General features: G+C 36.7%; 1 protein-coding gene across 2 annotated transcripts in view; it reads right to left on the bottom strand.

The window, feature by feature from the left end:
• The window catches only part of DPP10 (dipeptidyl peptidase like 10), a 747,248-nt gene that overhangs the window by 371,472 nt on the left and 353,093 nt on the right, over positions 1 to 22,683 (bottom strand). For both annotated transcript variants that reach the window (XM_081579273.1, XM_081579274.1), the window contains exon 4: positions 6,700 to 6,794. In XM_081579273.1, the coding sequence (XP_081435399.1) occupies positions 6,700 to 6,794 (95 nt within the window). The remainder of the gene's footprint in view (positions 1 to 6,699; positions 6,795 to 22,683) is intronic.

Raw genomic sequence — 22,683 nt, 5'->3', positions numbered from 1 at the left:
TGATAGCATCAGTATCCACCTGATAGAAGGAGCTCCCCAAAATGGCTGTTGTCAGTACCTGTATCTCAGGGTGAGCTCCAGTTACCTCCTGCCTCTCCAGGAGACTCTCAAAAGATTGGCAGATAGGTCTGACCTAGGATCTCCTCAAACTACTGCTTCTGCCCTGGGTCCCACAATGTGTGAGATTTTGTCTATGTATGCACTTTATGAGTGAAGTCTTTATGCTCCACAGTCCTCTGGATCTCCTGAAGTAAGCCCCTCTGATTTTCATACATATGTTTTGTATAAATGTATAAATAAAGCCATACATTTTGGTGGCTCCACTTCTTGATTCAGTACCACCAGGCTGGGGAGCCCAGTGTGGGACAGAGATTCCTGGCTCTTTGGGAAGAATCTCTGCATTTGTAATTATTCTCCCATTTGTGGATCACTCTCCTGGAAGAATGGGTCTTGAATATACACTGTAACTCTGCCCCTCCTACCTGTCTTGTTGTGGTTCCTTCTTTATATCCTTACTTGTGGAAGATCTTTTCTAGTAGATTCTGGTCTCTCTCATCAATGCTTGTTCAATAAATAGTTGTAACTTTGATATGCCCATGAGAGATGAAGAACTCAGGGTTTTCCTACTCTGCCATCTTTGTATGCCTTACCTGAGGCTAGACTTTTAACAAATAAGTTTTCCATGATTATAGCCAGTATGTGAAACCATTTGGCTGGTCAGAAGTTTCTGAAAACTTTATTTCAAATCTTAAGAGGTGACATTTTGGTTACATTTGTCCAACAATTATTTGCTTGTAACATTGTATTTTTTTTTTTTTTCATCAGGTAGTTCTTTACTCTATCATGGATAGAAAATAAGTTTCTTAATTTCTTGGTGGTAAAAAGATTGGTATCTATCCCCTACCCCAAATGCTCAATGGCAGAATAAATTAATATTAAAGAAAAATACTACAATGGCATGCAAATCAACCGATGCTATCTCTATGCATGATAAGTCCAAAAATTTATCTCTTGGTTCTAGTCAAATCTACTTCATAATGACCTATAAATAAACAGTTGTGAGGCAGGAGATAGATGGGCCCCAGGCTGAGCAGCTCGAGTTTCTCCCCTGTGGACAGATACTCCAATATAGCAGGAGGGAGGAGAGGCTAAGGCCAGCCAAGATAAGAGATAAAGGATGACATATTCCTCATTCTCAAAGTCAGAGACATTCCTGACTACATAGAGCAAGTATAGAACAGCTCCTTGAAGAACCATAATGGAGGAGGTGCCACCCCATAGTAAGTGATGGACTTTTTCCTAGTGTCCATCTTGGTGGAGAAATGCACACACACATGGGAGGACCCTCGGATCAACCAAATGCAGAATCAGAATCAGGCAAAGCAAGATAACTGGCCAAAGGTAACCTGCAAGAAATGACCTGTGTATGTGATTCATCAAAACAGCAAGACAGTTCCAGAAAAATATCTACTTCTGCTTTATTGACCATCAAAGCCTTTGACTGTTTGGATCACAACAAACTGTGGAAAATTCTTAAAGATATGGAAATACCAGACCACCTGACCTGCCTCCTGAGAAATCTGCGTGCAGGTGAAGAAGCAAAAGTTATAACTGGACACGAAAAAACAAACTGGTTCCAAATCAGGAAAGGAGTACATCAGGCTGTGTATTGTCACCCTGCTTATTTAATTTATAAGCAGAGTACTTCATGAGAAATGCTGGGCTGGATGAAGCACAAGCTGGAGAAAAGATTACTGGGAGAAATATCAATGACCTCAGATATGCAGATGACACCACCCTTATGGCAGAAAGTGAAGAACTAAAGAGCCTCTTGATGAAAGTGAAAGAGGAGAGTGAAAAAGTTGGCTTAAAGTTCAACATTCAGAAAACTAAGATCATGACATCTGGTCCAATCACTTCATGGCAAATAGATGAGGAAACAATGGAAACAGAGACAGACTTTATTTTGGGGGGTTCCAAAATCACTGCAGATGGTGACTGCAGACTTGAAATTAAAAGACGCTCGCTCCTTAGAAGAAAAGCTATGACCAATCAAGATAGCATATTAAAAAGCAGAGATATTACTTTGCCGACAAAGATCGGTCTAGTCAAAGCTATGATTTTTCCACTAGTCATGTATGGATGTGAGAGTTCGACTATAAAGAAAGCTGAGTACCAAAGAATTGATGCTTTTGAACTGCAGTGTTGGAGAAGACTCTTGAGAGTCCCTTGGACTGCATGGAGATCCAACCAGTCCATCCTAAAGGAAATCACTCCTCAATATTCACTGGAAGGACTGATGTTGAAGCTTAAACTCCAATACTTTGGCCACCTGATGCAAGGAACTGACTCATTTGAAAAGATGCTGATGTTGGGAAAGATTGAAGGCGGGAGGAGAAGGGGATGACAGAGGATGAGATGGTTGGATGGCATCACCGACTCGATGCACATGAGTTTGAATAAGCTCCGGCAGTTGATGATGGACAGGGAAGCCTGGCTTACTGCTTTCCATGGGGTTGCAAAGAGCAGACATGACTGAGCGAATGAAATGAACTGAGTTGAAGTGATTCAAAGTACCACAAGGGTGTGACTCTTTCGGAGCCTCCCCCTGTGTCTATCTACATATACTCTTTTCCTCGAATGCACACTTTACTTGTTTCACTGCTTTCCATCTCTATGTGAAAATTCAGTTCTACACAGCAATGGGCCAGGCCTTGTCAATGATCACTTGTCCCTGGTGGTCTAGTGGCTAGGATTCAGGACCCTCACTGCCACAGTCAGACTTCACTCTCTGGCCAGGAAACCAAAATCCTGCTTCAAGCTGCTGCAGGCTGAGGTTGGACCAAAACATGTGCAGGTAACATTCTTTGGAGTCATTAAAATATATGGATTTCCCCTCTCTGCTTTAGGCTATTTTAATAGCATATTTTTAAAAGCTTACAGATATCTTACAGATATTACATGTCTCTTCCAATATTAGTACATAAGCTCTCTCTTTAAAAAAAGAAATCTTAATAATGTTTAAGCATATGGCTTGGAATCATGCTTCCAATTCCTTTCTAATGTCAAACAAAGATTTGATAGAACTATTTATGAATACTGATGTTTTCTACCAAGATCACTGGCAATATTCAAATTATTGACAATAGAAAGAATATAGCTAATACTTATGAAATATTTTCATAATTATGAGACTGTGAATTAGCTTTGTTTGAAATAGTTCTGGGTTTATGAGATAACATTTCCAAACACTTAGAAATGATTAAGAGCAGTTTGGGGGCTAAATCACTTCTTTCACATAACTCCTTTTCAAAAAGCTATATACCCTTTAATTTCTTCTTTCATTACAAATCCACCTATCTTCAAAACAAAAGAATTCCTTAAGACAATTATTTCAGGAAAACTGTTTGCTTTTGTTTTATTTTGACAGTCATGGCCAATATTATTGTTAATCATAGTGTCTGCTCTATATGATTACACAGCTAATCATATTCATATTTAAAATATATATAAAGGAACTGACAATATGGTGTTATCTTAATTTTTAAAATAAATTGACAGTCACATTTCTGAAAAATATATCTTATTAAACAAAAGGCTATTCTGCTTTCACATTTTAAGTAATTTTTTTCAATTGCTTTGGTACACTTTTATCACAAAGATTTTTATAGAGATCAAATCCAATTAATTATAATTGTAATTAAAATATCACTAATCACTCAATGAAAAAAAAAGAAACTGCAGTATGAATAAAATTTTTATGCTCTGATAAATTTTTTTCCCAAGAGAATAATGTGAGAGAGAAAATATATCTAGAACTTAGCCTAGTATGCACTTTTAAACACAACTGTGTTTAATAATGCTATCTTGGAGTTAGGAGGAGGAAATGATTAAATAAGTACCTTTGAATTTATCTGCAATCATGGTAATTTGTATTTTTTGTTTGCAGACCTAACTTAACTAGTTGCAAATATAAGCCACATTCCAATCTTTATCCTCACCCTCCTCTGTTGAATTCTGACACCTCCAGGGCTTATAAATTGCTTAATTATCTGTGCTGTGAGATAAATGTCTTTAGGGATCCTATAAATCTTAGAAGATCAGTAAATTCGAATATTTGTTAAATATTACTTAGTGGTAATTATGAGTCATGACCAACACAGAGAAGAGTAGAAAAATACCTCAAAAGGATTTTTAAAAGATTAAACATACAAGCATAAAGATAAAACATTATTAATCAGCACATGGAGAAAACCACAATGAGATGGGATTGGTATGAAGTACCAACAGCAGAAGGGAACAATAACCAAAAATGTTTGTTTATTTTGTTTCTTTTTTGATGCACCAAAGAGACTAATAAAGTAAGGAATAAATGCTGGGGGGAGAAAGATAATTAGCAACCAGTAGAAGACCTCATTTGGAGAAGGAAATGGCAACCCACGTCAGCATTCTTGCATGGGAAATCCCATGGACAGAGAAGCCTAGCGGGCTACATACAGTCCATTGGGTTGCAAGAGTCAGACATGACTGAGTGACTAAACTACCTACCTTCCTAACTAGAAGACCTCATTAACCTGTGTAAGGGGATGATCAATATGGGACAGTCACACACCAGATATTCAGCTATTAAGAGTCTATTCTTAACTTAAATGCTTGACCACTAAAGGCCTATATCCATCCTCATCAAAAATATTACTTTATAATAAAGGAAACAAAATACAAAGTGCATTTAAGTTTGTTCTCAAAACTAGTCTTATTGAAATTAACTTGCATTGACTTTAATCAGCAAATCATTAGCTGCCATCATTACCAATTTCTGCTTTCTACCTCCTGGCCTATCTCCTACTGATGCTTTCTTTCCCATTGATTAAAACATCTCTCAATGATTCCTTACCTCTTCTCTAATATCCCAGAGGACCACCCAAATAAGAAATAATAGAGACTTCCCTGGTGGTCCAGTGGTTAAGAATCCACCTGTGAATGCAGGGGACATGGATTTAAGCCCACATTTGGGAAGATCCCACAGGCCACAGAGAAACTAAGTTCAAGTATCAACCACAACCACTAAGGCCAGGCTCTAGAGCCCGAGTGCTGCAACTACTGAAGCCCTGTGCGCTGGAGCCCACGCTCTGGTATAAGAGAAGCCATACAATGAGAAGCTCATACCCTACAACAGAGAGTAGCCCCTGCTCGCTGCAACTAGAGAAAGCCTGTGAGCAGCAACAAAGACCCAGCACAGCCAAAAATAATAAATATATATTACTTAATTAAAAACAGAAAAATAAATAATAGATACTGTTCTATGCTGTTTATTAAGCTTTTTCAGGAAGGTTAGCATTATCTCCCTCAAGGAAATCCGTATATTAAAAAGTGAGCAATATGCTTCATATTTCCTTGGCATTCCGCAAGTATTAATACTATTATACATTGCATTCAGAGTACCTGTTCTTCTAATGTCTGTGAAATAACTGATTCATTTAAAAATAGAAATGCCGTTGTTATTTAGTTAATAACCTAATTGCTAAAGTACATGAGCTGTTTGGTTTAATTTAGTCTAACAGATATATACATATGTAATCACTTCATGATTTCAACAACCACTTTTCTCTTATTAAATAAAAACACCAAACAGCAAAATTTTTAGTTCATTTCTTCCACCTGGCCACAGGTGGAAGAACATGAAGAACACGAAGAACAAATGTTTATTGCAAATGTACCAGTAGGAATAATTACAAAAAAGTATGTGATAATTTGCTTATTCCCTTAACTTGTACAGAAGGGCTTCTGAGGCCTTGTACTGTGTCTATACCATATTAACACATTTAAGGGGAAATACATTGAACCTTTGGTTATCTAAAACAGTAAGTAAATAACTGTATACTAATTTTCAGTGGTGTTTGATAGCTAGATTTTGAACATTTGAAACAGTTAATTAACTATCACTTACTCACTAGGTAATCACAACGAAATCTAACCTTAAGACTGTGTGCTTAGTCACTCAGTCATGTTATGTCCGACTCTTTGCAACCCCATGGCCTATAGCCCGCCAGGCTCCTCTGTCCATGGGGATTCTTCAGGTAAGAATACTGGGGTGGGTTTCCATGCAAATCTAAACATAAGAGGTCTTGATTTACCCTAAAGTTCATATACATTTATAAGAACAAATTCATTTAGTTATTTGATCATTGCTAGGCCAAACAATGATTCAGGAGAAGAGGAATGATATTGACAGCATGCAAAATTATGAAGGTAAACACATCAACCTCAGTAAAAGGCCAGTTTCACAAAGCCTGTCTTCTACTTGATTTGGAAAATCACAATTAAAAGAAAGGCAGGAAGAATGCGAAGTAAAGGGAGAGAAAAAGTTATGATGATCTTGGTTAGATTAACTTTTAAAAAAATTGGCCTTTTTATGTTTAAACTGACATATAAAATACTGGAATAAATATTCATTCAAAAAATAATATTCTTAGAAATATTTATTCATTTACTAAAAAGGATCAATGGGGAGGAAACAAAGCAGATGGTGACATGGGTATTTCCTATCAATAGATCTCCTGATTCTACATAATATACCAGCTCTAACTTGTCACCTGAAAATTTTTGCAGTACTGAAGGTAAAACAAAAGACCATTATGTATAATTTGAGAGCATTCTAAACAACACTGAAATGATTAAAGTAATTTATTCATTACTTACAAAAGTAGTGTTTTCCAATAATAATGTGGTAGTATTTGTTTCTATATTCAGTTTAATGACATGTCCATTCTCGCTTTTATACACCACATCTGTATCTGCAACAACAAAGATATGAACAATTGACAAACACATTGACTAGGTAATATAATGGCTATAGAGGAGATAATGTGCATAATAAACAGGCTCATTGGAACAATTACTATTAGCCTTTAATAACCTGAGCAGATCTCTACACTTGGCTCATATTAATCCTCTTCAGTGATCAGGAAGCCTGTCTAGCCTATGGCCTATTGTGCAAAGAAAACAGGGTTAGTGAGGGTCACTGAGATTCTTGGTTCAACAAATGAAAAATAATTAAAATATGGGCAACCTGCTGCCCATTCTGAGCTTAGAAAGAAGAGACAAAGAGAAATACCCTCCATTTCTGAAGCTGTTACCAATTAGTGATGTAGTTAAACTTTTAACGAAGCTGACCCTGAAACATAACTAGACACACTTCTGAGACTGTCATTATGAACCACATTCATGCAAACTTTTTCATGTATCCAGTACTGCCACCACTCAATTTCTACTCAACCTCTTTTTCCCTTGGGTTTTGAATTGTGCATCTGATATTTTGCCTGGGTTGTCTGATCAAAGGTCAAAATCTCTGAGACTGGTACAATGCCAACCATTGTATCCACTTTGTCAACTTTAAAGAGAATGATGTTCTTAATTTAAATAACTGCATTTAGTTTGGAGAATTGCTAATTTTGTATATTTTTGAGTTTCATTCAGCCACATTAACCAGGAAATTAAATCATTTTAAGAACACTACACCTGAAAATATCAACTTGAGGAAAACTGACAGAAAGAACTCAGAAATTAAGAAAAGAAAGATATCTATATCCACATAAAATATAAATAATATATATAATATATACATATATATGTAATTAGATAAAAGGAAAGACACCCAAATAAAAGTAGTCTTGAGTGTCTTCTCCTTTTTTTTTTTTTTGCATAAGCATAACCTCCTTTTCAGTTTTACCCAGTTTTAACCTTCTTCATGGTATTACACTTCCCTAACCTTATGCACATTTTAAAAAAAAAGGCAATATTGAGAGGGATTGGACCTACTATTCATAGTAAGTGAAGTTATATAACTTTCATACAACTTATACAATCCAATGGTCATCATCCACATACTGGCAGTAAATAAATACTACATGTTGGATTGTCAAGATTATGTGCAAATGCCTGACATTTTGACAGAGCAAGGTTTTCTGACTGTTCTCTAGTTATTTCAATATCATAAATACTAACACCTAGAAGTTATGATGAGAAGCAATTAATACTAGCAAAAATAAAGTTTGTTTTTCTGTAGCATTTCATTCAGAAGATCAAGAGCACAATATGACTCTCCTACTAGAGTCAGGGATGACACAGAGGTCAATGATTCTTCTTGACTTCAATCAAATGGGGACAGGGACATGTTGGAAAGACACAGAAAGGAAAGGACATGGAAAGACATGGGCCACAGAAAAAGACAAAGTGTTTTAAGAAAGAAGAAGAGACAAAGAATTCCAAGTTACTATCTGAATTGTATCCTTACAGATAGCTTATCTGTATCCTTACAGATAGCTGGGAAGAGAAGAGAAATGAAAAGCAAAGGAGAAAAGGAAAGATATTCCCATCTGAATGCAGAGTTCCAAAGAATAGCAAGGAGAGATAAGAAAGCCTTCCTCAGTGATCAGTGCAAAGAAATAAAGGAAAAAAACAGAATGGGAAAGACTAGAGATCTCTTCAAGAAAATTAGAGATACCAAGGGAACATTTCATGCAAAGATAGGCTCGATAAAGGACAGAAATGGTATGGACCTAACAGAAGCAGAAGATATTAAGAAGAGGTGGCAAGAATACACAGAAGAACTGTACAAAAAAGATCTTCATGATCCAGATAATCACAATGTTGTGATCACTCACCTAGAGCCAGATATCCAGGAATGTGAAGTCAAGTGGGCCATAGAAAGCATCACTACGAACAAAGCTAGTGGAGGTGATGGAATTCCAGTTGAGCTATTTCAAAACCTCAAACGTGATGCTGTGAAAGTGCTGCACTCGATATGCCAGCAAATTTGGAAACCTCAGCAGTGGCCACAGGACTGGAAAAGGTCAGTTTTCGTTCCAATCCCAAAGAAAGGCAATGCCAAAGAATGCTCAAACTACCGCACAATTGCACTCATCTCACACACTTGCACTCATCTCACACACTAGTAAAGTAATGCTCAAAATTCTCCAAGCCAGGCTTCAACAATACATGAACCATGGACTTCCAGATGTTCAAGCTGGTTTGAGAAAAGGCAGAGGAACCAGAGATCAAATTGCCAATATCTGCTGGATCATTGAAAAAGCAAGAGAGTTCCAGAAAAACATCCATTTCTGCTTTATTGACTATGCCAAAGCCTTTGACTGTGTGGATCACAATAAACTGTGGAAAATTCTGAAAGAGAAGGGAATACCAGACCATCTGACCTGTCTCCTGAGAAACCTATATGCAGGTCAGGAAGCAACAGTTCGAACTGGACATGGAACAACAGATTGGTTCCAAATAGGAAAAGGAGTACATCAAGGCTGTATATTGTCACCCTGCTTATTTAACTTCTATGCAGAGTAAATCATGAGAAACGCTGGGCTGGAAGAAACACAAGCTGGAATCAAGATTGCCAGGAGAAATATCAATAATCTCAGATATGCAGATGACACCACCCTTATGGCAGAAACTGAAGAACTAAAGAGCCTCTTGATGAAAGTGAAAGAGGAGAGTGAAAAAGTTGGCTTAAAGCTCAACATTCAGAAAACTAAGATCATGGCATCTGGTCCCATCACTTCATGGGAAATAGTTGGGGAAACAGTGTCAGATTTATTTTTGGGGGCTCCAAAATCACTGCTGAGGGTGATTGCAGCCATGAAATTAAAAGACGCTTACTCCTTGGAAAGAAGGTTATGGCCAACCTAGATAGCATATTTAAAAGCAGAGACATTACTTTGCCAACAAAAGTCCATCTAGTCAAGGCTATGGTTTTTCCAGTGGTCATGTATGGATGTGAGAGTTGCATGGTGAAGAAAGCTGAGTGCCGCAGAATTGATGCTTTTGAACTGTGGTGTTGGAGAAGACTCTTGAGAGTCCCTTGGCCTGCAAGGAGATCCAATCAATCCATCCTAAAGGAGATCAGTCCTGGGTGTTCATTGGAAGGACTGATGTTGAAGCTGAAACTCCAATACTTGGGCCACCTCATGCAAAGAGTTGACTCATTGGAAAAGACCCTGATGCTGGGTAGGATTGGAGGCAGGAGGAGAAGGGGACAACAGAGGATGGGATGGTTGGAGGGCATCACTGACTCTATGGACACAGGTTTGGGTAGACTCCGGGAGTTGGTGATGGACAGAGAGGCCTGGCGTGCTGCAATTCATGGGGTCACAAAGAGTCGGACACCACTGAGCGACTGAATTGAACTGATCTGAATTGTACTTAGATGTACTGAAAGACAAACCTATGAGATCTTCAAAATAAGGTCTTCTATCACCTTCTGAATTTCTTTCATCACCTACAAAAACTTCAGGTTCTTTTTATTATGAACTTTACCTGCTGACCTTTCTAGTGATGTAAAACAATTAACAAGTTTTACACATATAAATATTTATTTATATGTATATTCTTTCCCTCTCTTCCTTTTCCTTTCTATCTCATAGTTATGATCACAGGCTCAACAGCAACAATGGTCACCTGTGTTACTCATCGGTCTTGCCAGCTGACTTGGTCTCCTGTCTTATAGCTCTCAATGCTTGCTTGAATCAAAAGTCCAACTTCAACCAAAACCTCTGTTATTTTTCTTCATATTCTCAATTCTGAATCACTTCTTCCTATGGATTATGAATATTACCATCATAGGTTAGCATAAATAGAATTACTTAACAAACATCCTTAAAATATTTTCACAATAGATTAAAAGAAAGAGGATTCCCCCTTCTACTATGTAGGAATGTAGGAAACAGAAAAATGTAGGAAACCAGCACAGAGCAGAACTCTAAATAGGGATGAGGTCTGTGGACTTATGGAGAAATAAAAGCCCAGAGAGCATGAACAGTGATTCTTCTTCAATGGAAGAGACAAAGTAACATATGTCGCTATTGTTTCTCATAGTAAGAGGAAACCCTCAGCAGGTGATGGATTATATTGGGATGGGGGAAGAAACATTCATTTTTATAATATTTCCCTTAGAATCAGAAGAGAAGTAAATGGAGCTTTTTTGAGAAGATAAAGACTACACTTAATATTTTTAAAGTAAATTTCATTTGATAATTATTTAGACTTGAAAAAAATCTGTAGAGATTTGTGTTTATAAATGCCTTTGAATCTGCACTCCTGCAAATTTTACTATTGGACTTTCAGTGTTGCATTAGTGGGAGAAACCTTTCTTTTTTAAAATTCAACTGTAACTCTCTAGGTTAACATTTGATACAGATTTCTGCATGAATTATTTTAAAAGCACCTGACATCTGCCTTTATTAATTCTCTTTAATTTTTTTCTGGTCTTTAAAATCTGATCTTCTGGGTGTCATATTTATGCTACTTTACTATTTGATTTATAATCACTAGTGGAATCTCCCAGTTTTGAAACTCCTATTATTGCATTAATAAATTACTTTCTGGAAATATATTTTGCAACTGTCACTTCATATTTTATTTAATATTAAATAATGAAATATGAGTGAATCAGATCAATGAGTAAAGTGCTTTAACACAAGGAGATCAAGGTGGGTGTACTTGAAAAATTCTTAAAACACTGTATTAGACATGTCTATACAGTACTTTGATTAAATACTCTTTCTTCCTTTTCAGCTCATTGAAAGTTAAGAGTCAATTATCCTGAACACACATTCAATTCAGTCAGGCTTTTTTTTTTTTTAATGAAAAGATGTGACAAGATAGAATCACAGTCTAGCTTCTTCATCCTGAGCTATATGAATGCATTTTTAGTGTCTGCCCCACCCCCAAATTCTTGTCATTCTGTCTAATTTCTTTTTCTATAATTTGTAGCAAAAGGAAAAAAAAAGTATTATATCCTAACTTTAAGTTCTTGCAGGTAAAGGCAACCTTTTATTTTATACCTAATCCACACAAAGCAGGTAGTAATGCAGTTTATATTACAGTTCAGTTCTAAAATTGCTATTGAAATTGAGAACTGGAGCCTCTGCACTCACCCAGACTGTCAGGATCTACATCCATAAGATTTTACTTTTAGTGCTTGCAAGTTTTTGGCCATGAAGATAAGGCTGTAAATTAGCACAAAAGTTAATTTTGTTTCAGAAACTTAATTAAAAGTAATTTATCTGAGCCATAAACTCCCAAATCTGAGCAAATTATCAACTGTTAATTCAGACCCTGATACCGGGAAAGATTGAAGGCAGAAAGAGAAGAGGGCAACAGAGGATGAGATGGTTGGATGGCATCACAGATTCAACGGACATGAACTTGGGCAAACTCTGGGAGATAGTGAGAGATAGAGGGGCCTGGCCTGTTGCAGTCCATGGGGCCACAGATTTGGACACGACTTAGTGACTGAACAACAACCATAATTCTTATTAGTAACTGTTTAAGATTCACTTCAAGATATTTGTCTCTCAGTGTCAACCTACCTAGGCCGTTACATCATGAAATGCACACCTCTTCAACCAGACTCTCACACTGGAAGAGCTGTCTTAACAATTCACTTCTAGATTTCCAGCCCTATACATAACCCCCATCCCATCCCACCCTACCAACCCCTCCTTCTGGACATTCTAAGACAGTCAAAATGTTGCCCTCCCTGACTAAAATAGGTAATAAACTCAACTTTGCATAACAGGTTATTCTGGGTGTTGACAGCTAACAAAATTCACTTTCCCTGAATATCTATGTAAAGTCACCTTATTTTTTAATGCTATTATTGATAATTTAATTATGCATTTAATTTTAACATGATAATTTGCTTTTAATGTTTCAAAATTAAATCTATCATCCATCATCCATCTGTGGAGAGTATTTTCAAAAAGTGGAAAAAATCTTGACAAATTGATTGCTTGAAACATTTTATCCAAATATGATTTTTGTCCTAAAAAATCTATTTTTTAACATATCTCAAAGAAAAATTCTATCACATCTTATTTTTTTCAAATTCACACTCAATCAAATTGAAAAAATTAGAAAAAGAACAGTAAAACAAAATAATGAAATAATAATCACTGAAAATGTTCAAATAAATTCAGGAAGAATATGTTAAATATCAAATTAAGATTTAATCATTATTTAAAGAAATCAATGGTAAATCTAGACTATTGAAATAATCAAAATTGAAACACAATAGGCCCTAAACCATCTCTCCTAAAACACTGCCCAAATCTGTAGAAATTATCCTCACTTTTTAAAGACCCCAAGCTCCATGTATTCACCTGCGAACACTGAAGCCATCAGAAATGGCTTATTGTCCTTTTTGTCTACCTCAAAATATCATTCCATATACATTCTTCTACTCCAGCACTCTTGCCTGGAAACTCCCATGGACAGAGGAGCCTGGTAGGCTGCAGTCCATCAGGTCACAGAGTCAGACACGACTGAGCAACTTCACTTTCACTTTTAACTCTCATGCATTGGAGAAGGAAATGGCAACCCACTCCAGAGTTCTTGCCTGGAGAATCCCAGGGAAGAGCCTGGTAGGCTGCCATCTATGGGGTCGCACAGAGTGGGACACGGCTGAAGCGACTTAGCAGCAGCAGCATACATTCTTCTCTTTCCCCAGACTTCTAGAAAGAGGTGCTCATTCTTTTTCGAAAAGCAAAAAAAAAAAAAAGCTGATTTTTAACCAAATTGAATATGCTCCATGCTTTTGAATATCTTTGATTTCTGATATTTCTTAAATATCTATTTCTTGCCAGTTACTTGTATTTTTCATGGTGTATATATTTCTTCTCTATATTAGAAATTAATAATAATAATCACTATCATTCAGCTCTTTGCTCTTTTCTAGGCTTTTGTCTTTTCAAAATAAGCCTCAATAAACCTTTTGTACAAGGGGTTTCAGACTTATCCTGTGTGTCCACCATACATATAATTCTCCGTATCTCTCTGAAGCAGTTTCAGTCCTCATTCCCCTTAAACAAAAAGCTGCCAACATCAACACTGACCTGGGATAACCAAATCCAGTGTGCTTTTTCCCCATGCTTAATCCCCACCTTACTCAACTTTGCATTGTATGACACTTAAAATGAGCAGGATTCTGAAATCTTTTGCCTTTGAACCATTATCTTGGCCTGGAATCCTTTCTTCAAAAATGTCTATACATTCTATTAAACAATTGCTGTCTAAACAAAGACACCCTGCAAAGCTCAACTCTGAGCTCTTTTTTTCCAACTGCTATTCTTTGAGTGGTCATTCTTAGCTCAGTCACTAAGTCATATCCCATTCTTTGTAATCCCATAGCAGGCCAGGCTCCACTGTCCGTGAGATTTCCCAGGTAAGAATACTGGAGTGGGTTGCCATTTCCTCCTCCAGGGGATCTTCTGGACCCAGAGATCATGTCTCCTACAGTCCCTGAATTGACAGGCAGATTCTTGACCACTGAGCTACTTGGGAAACCTCAAAACTTCCAAAATTGATTTTTTAAACTTTTGAGCCCTGACCTTTCCTGTATGTTGGCTTTATATTTCCAATGCTATGCTAGATGACATACATGTCTTGCAGATATATAAAACACAGCAAACATATATATATATATGTATGTATGTATATATGTACGTATGCATATATATGTGTATATATATATATATATATGTATGCATATATATATACACACATATATGTTCATTACATCTTCTCTTTCTCTTCTACTCCTATATTAATATTGTGCCTTCTGTCCTCTCACTTGGAGGACTGTTTTAGTTTTTTCAGTGTTCTTTATGCTTGTAGTTTACTCCCGTAACATAGTATAACATCCTAAAGAACACTTGGAATTCTCTCATATGCTTGGAAAACAATCACTGCACTCAGGTTACTCACTGAGTGGCTTCAGCATATATTTCCCTATTTATTATCTCCTAATCTCTATTTTTAAAAAAGCCCTGATTGTCTATTGTTGAGAGTTGTCCACAAGTGTTTCTTCAATCCCACTCTATTTTGCTTATGATATCCAGTATCCAAAGACCAAGTCCTATCCAGAAGTTTCCTCTTTCCCAAAGCATTGTTAGATTGTCAGCACTTCTAACGTCTTCACTAGCTATGTCTCTTTTCTGTGCTTCTATATGAATCATTTAATATTTGATCATATAATTTCTTTCAAATATTTTACTGTCTATTTTTATTCAATTTCGATGTGTTTATTTTGGGTTTTCAGTTACTTTATGATTTCCAGAAACACTCTATCTCTTGTTCCTTTTAGAAGTGAAACTATGCCTACACACATATTGCACAGAGTACATTAACATGAATTTACTTTTCAAACGTCTGCATTAATATGGCTTTAATATTTCAGAACATTCTTGCCAGGAAGAGGAGGTTGCAAATACCTTCATCATTTTATTTTTTCAGGAACTTTCTGAAAACTCATTTATTTGAAAAATAGACTACTCAACTAATGCTCACTAAAGTAAACATTTCTTTCTCAGAACAATATATAACTCAATCAAATGACTGTTTAATATTCAAGATCTTCTCCCAAGCCCTCACCTTCTAAAATTAACTAGTCTCCAACATTTCCAACACAAAATTTCAACCAGTCCTAATCAATACTACTTATTAAAAAACTCATAAAACCACATCCCCCCAAAACCCCATAAAAACACCTATCCTTTGCCATTCCGTTTAGAGAATATGCTGCCCACTCTCAAGTGGGCAAAAAGTGATCTTCTTTACCAAGTAAGCAACAAACTCATCTCTGCTTCTTCATATTTATCAGGCTATTTTGGTGGTAATTTGGGAAAACTAGTATTCATCAGTGTATAATTTCTGTAGAGTAGAATAATATGGCATCCATCCCACTGAAGGATCTTACTGAATTTGTTCCTCTACTACAAGATTCTTTTTAATATTTCTCAATTTAATTTATTTTTCCATTTATCAGTTCAGTTCAGTTCAGTTGCTCAGTCATGTCTGACTCATTGTGACCCCATGAACCGCAGCACACGAGGCCTCCTTGTCCATCACAAACCCCCAGAGTTTACCCAAACCCATGTCCATTGAGTTGGTGATGCCATCAAACCATCTCATCCTCTGTCGTCCCCTTCTCCTCCTGCTCTCAATATTTCCCAGCATCAGGGCCTTTTCAATGAGTCAGCTCTTCGCATCAGGTAGCAAAAGTACTGGAGTTTCAGCTTCAACATCAGTCCTTCCAGTGAACACCCAGGACTGATCTCCTTTAGGATGGACTGGTTGGATCTCCTGGCAGTCCAAGGGACTTTCAAGAGTCTTCTTCAACACCAGAGTTCAAAAGCATCAATTCTTCGGTGCTCAGCTTTCTTTATAGTCCAACTCTCACATCCATACATGACCACTGGAAAAATCATAGCCTTGACTAGACGGACCTTTGTTGACAAAGTAATGTCTCTGCTTTGTAATATGTTATCTAGGTTGGTCATAATTTTCCTTCCAAGGAATAAGTGTCAGCCACTGTTTCCATTGCTTCCCCATCTATTTGCCATGAAGTGATGGGACTGGATGCCATGATCTTAGTTTTCTGAATGCTGAGCTTTAAGTTAACTTTTTCACGCTCCTCTTTCACTTTCATCACGAGGCTCTTTAGTTCTTCTTCCCTTTCTGTCATAAGGGTGGTGTCATCTGAATATCTGAGGTTATTGATATTTCTCCCAGCAATCTTAATTCCAGCTTGTACTTCCTCTAGCCCAGCATTTCTCAGGATGTACTCTGCATATAAGTTAAATAAGCAGGGTGACAATATACAGCCTTGACGTACTCCTTTTCGTGTTTGGAACTAGTCTGTTTCTTCATGTCCAGTTCTAACTGCTGCTTCCTTGTCTGCATATAGGTTTTTCAAGAGGCTGATCATGTGGTCTGGTATCCCCATCTCTTTCAGAATTTTCCATAGTTTATTGTGAACCACACAGTCAAAGGATTTGGTAGAGTCAATAAAGTAGAAATAGATGTTTTTCTGTGTATTCTTGCCATCTCTTATTAATATCTTCTGCTTCTGTTAGGTCCATACAATTTCTGTCCTTTATTGAGCCCATCTTTGTACGAAATGTTCCCTTGGTATCTCTAATTTTCTTGAAGAGATCTCTAGTCTTTCCCGTTCTATTGTTTTCCTCTATTTCTTTGCATTGATCACCGAGGAAGGCTGTCTTATCTTTGCTTACTATGCTTTGGAACTCTGCATTCAAATGGGTATATCTTTCCTTTTCTCCTTTGCTTTTCACTTCTCTTATTTTCACAGGTATTTGTAAGGCCTCCTCAGACAGCCATTTTGCTTTTTTGCATTTCTTTTTCTTGGGGATGGTCTTGACTCCTGTCTCCTGTACAATGTCATGAACCTCCCTCCATAGTTCATCAGGCAGTCTGTCTATCAGATCTAGCCCCTTAAATCTATTTCTCACTTCCACTGTATTGTCATAAGGGATATGATCTAGGTCATACCTGAATAGTCTAGTGGTTTTCCCTACTTACTTCAATTTAAGTACGAATTTGGCAATAAGGAGTTCATGATCTGAGCCACAGTCAGCTCCTGGTCTTGTTTTTGCTGACTGTATAGAGCTTCTCCATCTTTGGCTGCAAAGAATATAATCAATCTGATTTCAGTGTTGACCATCTGGCGATGTCCATGTGTACAATTGGATTTAGAAAAGCATTTAGCACTATTGACAAAGATTTCTTTCTTAAACAAAATTTAGTTAGGCTCCTATGACACCTCTTCTTATTAGACCTTAACCTTGGACTGCCTTTAGCAAGAATCCTGCTAAATCACATTAGTGATTACCCTTGATTTGTCATCTTAGTAATTTTCCATCTACTATGCCACACACTCTGCTTCATGGCTCTAAATCCCCAGGTGTCTTTGCTGTAAGGGTTGATTTAAGTCTCTTCCCCTATTGCAATAGTCTCTCCTCTATTAAGAAGAGGTGGCAAGAATAGACAGAAGAACTGTACAAAATGATCTTCATAACCCAGAAAATCAGGATGGTGTGATCACTCACCTACAGCCAGACATCCTGGAATGTGAAGTCAAGTGGGCCTTCGGAAGCATCACTGTAAACAGAACTAGTGGAGGTGATGGAATTCCAGTTGAGCTATTTCAAATCCTGAAAGATGATGCTGTGAAAGTGTTGCAATCAATATGCTAGAAAATTTGGAAACCTCAGCAGTGGCCACAGGACTAGAAAAGGTCAGTTTTCATTCCAATGCCAAAGGAAGGCGATACCAAAGAATGCTCAAACTACTGCACAATTGCACTCATTTCACATGCTAGTAAAGTCATGCTCAAAATTCTCTAAGCCAGGCTTCAGCAATATGTGAAATGTGAACTTCCAGATATTCAAGCTGGTTTTAGGAAAGGCAGAGGAACCAGAGATCAAATTGCCAACATCCGCTGGATCATCAAAAAAGCAAGAGAGTTCCAGAAAAACATCTATTTCTGCTTTATTGACTATGCCAAAGCCTTTGACTGTGTGGATCACAATAAACTGTGGACAATTCTGAAAGAGATGGGAATACCAGACCACCTGACTTGCCTCTTGGTAAACCTGTATGCAGGTCAAGAAGCAACAGTTAGAACTGAACATGGAACAACAGATTGGTTCCAAATAGGAAAAGGAGTACATCAAGGCTGTATATTGTCACCCTGTTTATTTAACTTATATGCAGAGTACATCATGAGAAACGCTGGGCTGGAAGAAACACAAGCTGGAATCAAGATTGCTGGGAGAAATATCAATAATCTCACATATGCAGATGACAGCACCCTTGTGGCAGAAAGGGAAGAAGAACTAAAGAGCCTCTTGATGAAAGTGAAAGAGGAGAGTGAAAAAGTTGGCTTAAAGCTCAACGTTCAGAAAACTAAGATCATGATAACTGGTTCCATCACTTCACAGGAAATGGATGGGGCAACAGCGGAAACAGTGTCATACTTTATTTTGGGGGGCTCCAAAATCACTGCAGATGGTTATTGCAGCCATGAAATTAAAAGACGCTTACTCCTTGGAACGAAAGTTAGGACCAACCTAGATAACATATTAAAAAGCAGAGACGTTACTTTGCCCACAAAGGTCCATCTAGTCAAGGCTATGGTTTTTCCAGTAGTCATGTATGGATGTGAGAGTTGCATGGTGAAGAAAGCTGAGTGCCAAAGAATTGATGCTTTTGAACTGTGGTGCTGGAGAAGACTCTTGAGAGTGACATGGACTGCAAGGACATCCAACCAGTCCATCCTAAAGGAGATCAGTCCTGGGTGTTCATTCGAAGGTCTTATGTTGAAGCTGAAACTCCAATACTTGGGCCACCTCTTGCGAAGTGTTGACTCATTGGAAAAGATCCTGATGCTGGGAAGGATTGGGGGCAGGAGTAGAAGGGGACAACAGAGGATGAGATGGCTGGATGGCGTCACCGACTCGATGGACATGAGTTTGGGTAAACTCCAGGAGTTGGTTATGGACAGGGAGGCCTGGTGTTCTGCGATTCATGGGGTCGCAAAGAGTCGGACACAACTGAGTGACTGAACTGAACTAAAAGAATTTTTTTTCTAATCTGCCATGAGAGGTATATTTACCTTAAAATTGGATCTGACTTCCTGGTAAATAGGATAAAAACAGATGTAAAAAAATAAATGCTATTTTCCTATAAGGTAATCAGAATAAAGGCCGTCTTAATTCAAATGTTGTCATAATTTTGAGTAATCATCATTAATTCATATGGAAATGTCAATCCTATGAATGACAATTCCTGTGATAAAGAGCCCTTTACAGACTGGAAGATGGAACAGTTGATGGCCACTCAACTAAATGATGTTATTTTGATCTGTAGCTGAAATGTGAATAGCAGCATGGCCACTCAACTAAATGATGTTATTTTGATCTGTAGCTGAAATGTGAATAGCAGCATTTCTTATATGATCACTTCAGTTTTTAGATTATTTGCAAAATATTCACCTAAGAGAAAACTTAAATACCACTTTCCAGAATTTCAAATACCTCTTCCTACTAGAACATCTGTTTGCACAGCAGTAGCAAATAAAAACCACTTGTAAATTATTCTTAACTTTCTTCAGTTAAATTTTTCAAAAATCACTAGGGCTTTACCAGAGCTTTCTTAACGTCAAACTCATGTACTCAACTATTTCTGCTTGAGTGGTCCAATCTACTGAAGTTTGAAGGCAAAAAGAAGACAGACACATGCCTTCCCTTCACCAAGCATCTTTCGTGAAATGGATATAAATGTAAGCTAGTATCCGAAAAGTCTAGAAGTCTACACTACAATGACACACAAAGAACAGAGCTTATTTTAAGGTAACATGTAAACTGCAAAATATAAAGATAAAAATAACAGGCTGTGAAAACACTTAAATCACTCTTCTCTAATTTTGTTTTTGTTTTAGTCAGCCCCTGGGCTGGTGGTGGTGCTAGTGGTAAAGAATCCACCTACCAATGCAGCAGACATCAGAGACATGGGTCAATCCCTGGGTTGGAAAGATGCCCTGAAGGAGGAAACAGCACCCTACACTAGTATTCTTGTCAGAAGAATCCCATGGACCCCAACCTGGTAGGATACAGTCCATGGGGTCTCAAAGAGTCAGACGTGACTGAGCATCCGAGCACAAAACTTCTCTCAATTTTTCCTTATGCTAGAAAGAATAAACTTGGCTGACCACAGCCTCCAAATGAACATTTGTGGATGGGCAGTTACTAGCAATTCTATGCAAGAGAAAAGCCTTCTTATAACAGGGTTCCATTCCTGTAAGGCACCTCACTGTATGAGAAGGTACCATCTGACCCTCAACACATTGCCCTGTGATGATTTGTCTGTTGCTATAACTAATAAACTCTCTTTGTCTGTGACCCATAGGCTTTATGCATACACATATGTGAGTTAACAAGTAGAGAAAAATTTCAGACAAATCAGTTACTCCTTGGTAAGTTTTCCTTCCTCAATTCTAAACATCTCCTCCTTTTCTCTCAAGGTTTTAATTTTAATATTAATTTCAACATCATTAATAACATGGTCTCAAATTGCATAGTGACATTTCATTAACTTAATAATAAATCAAATAATCTTACACCAAACTTGTAAATTAGAAACTCAAAATGAACATTAACTCTACACATTCAATTTGTGCTTTCATCTTACAACACTGACTGCCATTTAAAGTTCTGAAATCCACAATTGATATATATATATAGATAGATAATAGATAGATAGATAGATTAGATATAGATAGATATCTATTTATACTTAGATATAAATATCTATACCTATCTCTCTATATCTACATGTATATATCTATATGTATATATTAACCACTTGGATCTTGTGTGACCAGTCCATGTACCTTAGTCAATTTCTATTAACAGCTGACATTTTTCCACTGACAAACATGCTTACTCTCTAATATATTTGATAAGGTTATGTCCTTCTTATCAAGATGCAATATCTTAAAATTGGTCTTCCAGTTGAATGGACAGATGAATCTGTTACCTTTCCCTATCTAGTGCCAGCTTATCTAAGGCAGATTTTCATCCTATGCAAATGTTTTTCCAGTCATGTTTATTATTAAAACCCTCAAGATAACAAAATAAAAAGACCTATGTTAAAGGCAATAACTTTTTGCTTCTTTTCTGATTATAAAGTAATATTTACTCATTAGAGAAAATTTGTATAATGATAACATACCAAGGAAAAATAACTGAAACTTTTAATGTGTTTCCTTACAAAACTTGCAGTTGAGATCTCAACATAAGTCAGGGCTTACATCCCTTTTACTTCTCTTAAAATTGTAAATTAGGCATTATACCTTACCAATAAAAATTCTCCACTGGCTATTTCAAATGTTTAATAGTTTCAGTTCAAATGGACATTATATAAAGAAAAATAAATTAGGTCATGATACTTATAAATAAAGAAAAGAAAAAGTGGAAACATTTAAAAATATTATAAAGTAAATGTAGATATTTTAGCCCTGAACATAGTTTCACAAAATAGCACTGATCAATTTTTTTGTTGTACAACTAATTAATACATCTAAACAACAGATGCTGTGACTTTTCAAATGCATAGTGACATACCTTTATCAATTTCTGCATTTTCAGTTAAATTTCTAGAGATTAAAATTGATCACTGCACTAAAGAAGTATATAATTGAACCATAAGGTAAGACTTAATTGAATAGGAAATTAATTTAGTGGAGCAAAATGGAAGTATTCCATTGCTTTTAACAGAAACAACTTTGAACAACACTGAAATAAGTGACTAGAACACTGCTTAAAAATTCACTTGCTGACAGACAATCAGACTGGGAATATAGGATGTTTACTAATGTAAGAGAACTGTTGTTAATTCTATGGGTAGGTTTATAGAAAGAGGCAATAACCTTGGGCAATAAGTCTGGTTTTTACTTTTGCTTGAAATAAATTCGCAAGCATATTTAGTTTGTTTTTTTTTAATAGTGTTAAAGTTCATTAGAAAAACTCAATTGATTAACAAAAAATGCTGATGAGTCCAAGTTATATAATGGAATTAATTATATTGTGTAATAAGCCTAAAGGTGAAATTTACCTAACTATAAATGGCTCTTATACAAATTTATATTCTTATAAGAAGACATCAGATAGGAACACAGAAATACGTTATTGTTACCATTTTATACATCAGGGTAGGAACTGGGAGAAAAGTAGAGGCTTATTTCAGTTTCAAGTATTGGAAGCCCCAACCCTAATGGATTTAACTCAAAAAAAAAAAAAAACTGTATTGTCTGTG

Source organism: Giraffa tippelskirchi, chromosome 3, assembly GCF_054371585.1.
Source record: "Giraffa tippelskirchi isolate mGirTip1 chromosome 3, T2T-mGirTip1v1.2.pri, whole genome shotgun sequence".
Taxonomy (NCBI): Eukaryota; Metazoa; Chordata; class Mammalia; order Artiodactyla; family Giraffidae; genus Giraffa; species Giraffa tippelskirchi.
The sequence above is the reverse complement of the archived record's forward strand: the minus strand, read 5'-3'. Positions and strand labels throughout refer to the sequence as shown.